The sequence below is a fragment of the Engraulis encrasicolus genome, chromosome 6, assembly GCF_034702125.1.
Source record: "Engraulis encrasicolus isolate BLACKSEA-1 chromosome 6, IST_EnEncr_1.0, whole genome shotgun sequence".
Taxonomy (NCBI): Eukaryota; Metazoa; Chordata; class Actinopteri; order Clupeiformes; family Engraulidae; genus Engraulis; species Engraulis encrasicolus.
In genome coordinates, this window is record NC_085862.1 from 42188369 (window position 1) to 42193368 (window position 5000).

Below are 5000 nucleotides of genomic sequence, written 5' to 3' on the forward strand. Positions count from 1 at the left end.
ACCTTCCACAGTTCTGACTGACCTGCACGCGCTGCCACCTCTTGGGCTCCATAGCTGCCACTGCTTCCCTCTTCTTTTTTTATTTCAGCTGTTGGTTATTAAAGCCCACCTTATTAAAACAGAGGAGGAGGAAACCTAATCTATATTTGCATTCAGTCTATGGCCAGTCATTAATATTATGACATTTACAGTGAGCCTGCAGGCTCTGTCCGTCTATGGCTACCCTTTTCATTGCCTTGAAATGTTAATTTAAAAAGTTCTGTCTTTGTAATGGAATAAGAAATCCTCTCAGCTTCCCTATCAAATTCACTGCGTCTGGAGAGGAATACTAATAAGTGTGGAGCTGCCGGGGCTCACTGGGTTGGATGCAGCAAGGGCTCGGAGGGTTTGTGGGTGAGTGAGCGCACAGGCATCCATCCATCCATCCATCCATCCATCCATCCATTCATCCACCCGTCCACCAATCCATCCATCCCCATGACAGAGTCAGAGGCAGGAATGATTGTTGAATGAATCCCCCCTCTCTCTGCACCTGGGCCTGTGAAGACATTCTGTCATAGTGCTTTTTTTATTATTATTTCAAAGTCTAAAAATAAACTTGTTCAACTACTCTTTTCTTCTTCAAATTGTCATTCTGTCCCCCTTTCTCTTTTTGTTATTCTTCCTCTGCTTTTTTGTCCGTCATTCTCATGGTCTTTCTCTGTTTCTTCTTTTTGATCTTTTTTGTATTGTCTCTCTTTTTCCCCCCTTTTATCCAGACTACTCACAATGTGCACGCGGCACTTTGGAAGTGTGGTAGCACAGACCATTCGAACGTACAAGACGGACCAGTTCCCACTTTTACTAATCGTCATGGGCAAGCGGACATCCAACGAAGTATTACACGTCATACAAGGTAATGGCTTGACAAAGCATGTGGTGGAATCGCTTTTCGATTCTACACAGGTTCCATGCCTTGTCTTTCCAATGTAGAGAGGCCTTCTCTGTTATCTGTCTTAATGCGGTAGCAAAACAGTTCTTGGAAAGTGAAAGAAAATGGTGACAGCTGGTGCTAATTTTCCTAAGCAGCTGAACAATGTTCAGATCAATCACAGTCAAATTAAACTCTACTAAATGGTGTTTGTGTGTATAATTGGATGATTGCTTGCTTTTGTTTGTTTGTTTGAAGGCAACACAACAGTAGATGAGCTGATGATGAGACTAATGGGAGCAATGGAGATCTTCACAGCCCAGCAGCAGGAGGACATCAAAGATGAGGTGAGTGAGGAGCACTGAGGAGCTGCCTCAAAACTCAAAACAAGATAGCATAATGCAAAGCATGCTTATCTTGGAGATGGATGGAAAGGTGATCAAAACAGATGAACGAATGAAAGAAACCTTTATTGCCCTAAAGGGAATTGGTCTTGTGGTCAGAAGGCATGGAGCAAACAATGTTTAAATATGAGTCTAAATAATATACAGTTGCCTGTGTAAATTAAAATAAAATGAAACAAAAATAGCCTAAAATGCCAATAAATAATAATAATAAAATATTAAAAATACCCCACATACACTATCCTAAATATACACATAACCGTTTAGTATTGGAAACCATGGCCTCCTTGGTGCTTTATTTTAGAAGGCAAGTTCCCTCACATTTCCTAACGAAGACTATTGGAACGTCAGCATCAACGTCATTTCCTTTTCAAGACAGACCTTCAACAACAAGTCTCGGTTCTACCTGTGGACCCCCCCCCCCAAAGAGCTAGGTCAAATAACAGCATTGTCCCTCCCCCTTCTCAGACAGTAGAGCTGTGACACACAAAAGCCCTCGACCAGAAAGAAAGTGTACAACTCGGAGTTGCCTTTTTCCTTTTGCTGTGTGTAGTCCACAAAGCAAGCCTCAATCCAAACTCCACACACTAGTTGCCTTTGCCACTCCTGCTCTCTCAAATCCAGTCTAGTCTAAACACCACAAAGGGAGCTGAAAAGCACTCGGTCTGGAGCGACTGGGACCAACACAAAGGATTGTGTGCCTTTCATCCTGTGACTAGTCAGCCTAGGCGCTAGTGAGGGCCTCTCTCTCTCTCTCTCTCTCTCTCTCTCTCTCTCTCTCTCTCTCTCTCTCTCTCTCTCTCTCTCTCTCTCTCTCTCTCATATGGAGAGGGCCCATTCTTGTACCGCCTGGGCCCTTTGAAAAGCCCTCTCATTCTCTGGCTTCTAAAGACATATGTTTGTCCTCTAAACAGGGCATATGTTTCACGGATGGCATTGTAAGTCTTGCATTCTTTTCCCGCATGCGGCATTTATTGTTGCCAGGCCCCATTGAGCCCAGCTCTCTGTCAATAGCATCTACTGGAGTGCATCTGAAACAGGTGCGTCTCCATTGACGCTAATGAACTGGGGGCTATGACGGGTGCCGTTTTCAGATCTGTCCGAAACAACAGTGTGTTCTTAAACAATAGAGCAGAAACCACTCATACTCTCGTCAATTAGTCAATTAGAGTGACGTTCATTAGATGTTGTTTAGTTTCTGGAGGTCATGCATCATCCCAGTCTGAATTGCTCAAGAATTGACACCAAAACGTATGCGATTCAGTTTTGTGTAGAGCTGAAACAATCCAAAATCATGCTAATATGCTTTGTATAGATCAGACCTTCACCTAACCCGTAGAGGCTATGTCTAAGAGTAAAGACATGACAAATGAATGGGTATTGGGGTAAAAATGGGGTGATCCTGCATTTTAGGTGCCAGCTGTAGCCGCGTTAAGTGGGGTTTCATAGTGACCATTACGCGTCACCAGTCATTAGAAAGCAGTGTACATACCTGCTATGACCATGACTAAACCCCCTTTTTCCTGCCATTGGTCCCTTGTAGGTAAACAACGTCATCCAGGCTCTCTGCTCTATGAAAGACCCTGTTTGCTCTTCCAGCATCTCATAATATGGTCTGCTCTGAAGTCACTACTGTCTCCTCTCAAAGCCTTTGTGCACTTATGAAAGACTGGGTGCTCATTACTTCAGCACAGTATGCTTCAATGATCAATTAGATTGAATGTATTTGAGTCAAACCCTGGAAAACTGTTCAAGGAGCTGTGAGAGCACCTGCCGGTGAAGTGTTCCAAGTACTGTATTTGTCAATTGCAGGTAAAGGTCCACAAATAGAAATGTATTGCAGGTGTACAAAGCTTTATTGTTCTTAGTGTCTTTTTAGTTTATTTGGGACACCCAAACACCCAGATCTTACCCTTGTATATGCTGTACTATAATGTAGTGTGGTGTTTTCCACCCTTGTTCCCTGGGGCCTTATCATGAGGCATCTTCTGCTGTCTCAGCTGGTGCTGCCCGTGGGCACTGCAATCACCTCAGTGCAGCTTTTGTGCTGTGCACACTCGTGAGCATGGTGAGAACTGTTAAGGCATGATGCGCTCAGGCCGCAGCCCGAGGGGGGGCAGGCAGGCAATATGCACTGCTGCTATGCGCCCAAGCGTACACATCTCTCTGAGCGCACCCGTCTCGTGTTTTGACAGTGCAGAGGTTCTCACGGAATTCCTCACCTGTTTGTCAGATGGGGCGAAAAAAATCATTAAGTGCAAAAGGCTACAGAAAAAAAAACAAAAAAACAACATTCCTTGCAACATTGAGATAACTGTTCTGTACAGTGTAGGAGTATTGTGCTGTATGACGAGTTCATGAGTCACTAAATTTTTGACTTTTTTTTGGCTGTTTTCATTTTCCATCTGGGAAGATGTTGAATACTAGCATTTGGTATTCATGGTTTCAATGATTCCGGTGGCCCAATGCATGTGAAGGTCTGTTGAAGAGAGAACGTTGATGGAACGAGGACCAGGTTGGGTTGAGGCCTCATAGCAGGTGGATGGCAGATCATGTCATGTAGCAGATAATTATGGTACAGAGAGCCCACTTGGGGCTCCTAATACAATTTTGGCAGCGCAGTATGGCGAGACGTTCCCAGGTGAAGGAAGAGCATAGCCGGAGGGCTCCCGTCTGCGTTGGCTCGCATCCTGTAAACGTTTGTAGCCGTTGTTGGCTCGAGACTTCTCCCCGAGTGAGCAGAAAATTCTAATCGGAGGAAGGGAGGATGGAGAGAGAGCAACACGGCTAGGCTAGCCCAGCGGCCCAGTGTAAGCTAATGAACCGCAGGAATGCCAGAGTACATCCTGTGGCTGACACAGCGCCTTGCTCTTCAGCCGACCACTCACCTGTGAAGACAGGTGGGGAGATCTCAGCTCCACCAATCATGACTCTAGACAGCAGGAGGGTTTATTGGTGTCACTGCGCTCCTTGTTTTGGGTGTTCTGTTTTTTTGCTGTCAGCAGTTTTAAAGAACACGTGTACTCTATGTGAAGTATGCGGTTATATTTAGAAAGTGAGTAATGAGTGTCTTGTCTGTGTGTGATTGTCAGTGTGTGTATTTGTGTGTCTGTGTATCCGTGTCAGGCTTGCGTTCCTGTCTATGGTGTGTCTGTGTGTGTTACTGATCTGGCTGCTTGGGAAGATGGACTCTATGACTCTGTTGAGAATTTGTTAGACACTGGCTACATAGTGTGAGGCGTTAGTGGTGTGTTTGTAGGTGTCTGCACAGCCCAAAAGCAAGTTCAAGGTGTGTGCGTGCGCGTGTGTGCGTGCGCGTGTGTGTGTGCGCGCGTGTGTGTGCGCGCGTGTGTGTGTGCACGTGTGTGTGTGTGCGTGAACGTGTGCGTGTGCATGTGCATACCTACCTATGTCAACTTCAATACGGTAACCATGTCTGGTTGTCTTAGAAGAGGCTATGATGTGGTCAGCTAGTCTAGGCCTACAAACACATAGACCTCCAGAACTGTCTCATCATCCAGACACACAGAACACTTCACCCCCAACACGCACACACTCTGCCCATAGATGGTCTGCTCACCACTCTGCCCATAGATGGCCAGCTGGCCAGATCAGTCTCAACACGTGAGCTGCATAGTTAACCTTCATGATTATAATATGCGCAATAAGCATAGGACAAAAAAACA

At 45.4% G+C, this 5000-nt stretch overlaps 1 protein-coding gene across 2 annotated transcripts in view; it reads left to right on the forward strand.

The window, feature by feature from the left end:
• Positions 1-5000, forward strand: part of faf1 (Fas (TNFRSF6) associated factor 1) — a 104523-nt gene that overhangs the window by 76703 nt on the left and 22820 nt on the right. For both annotated transcript variants that reach the window (XM_063201683.1, XM_063201684.1), the window contains exons 14-15: positions 759-895; positions 1169-1257. In XM_063201683.1, coding sequence (XP_063057753.1) covers positions 759-895; positions 1169-1257 — 226 coding nt within the window. The remainder of the gene's footprint in view (positions 1-758; positions 896-1168; positions 1258-5000) is intronic.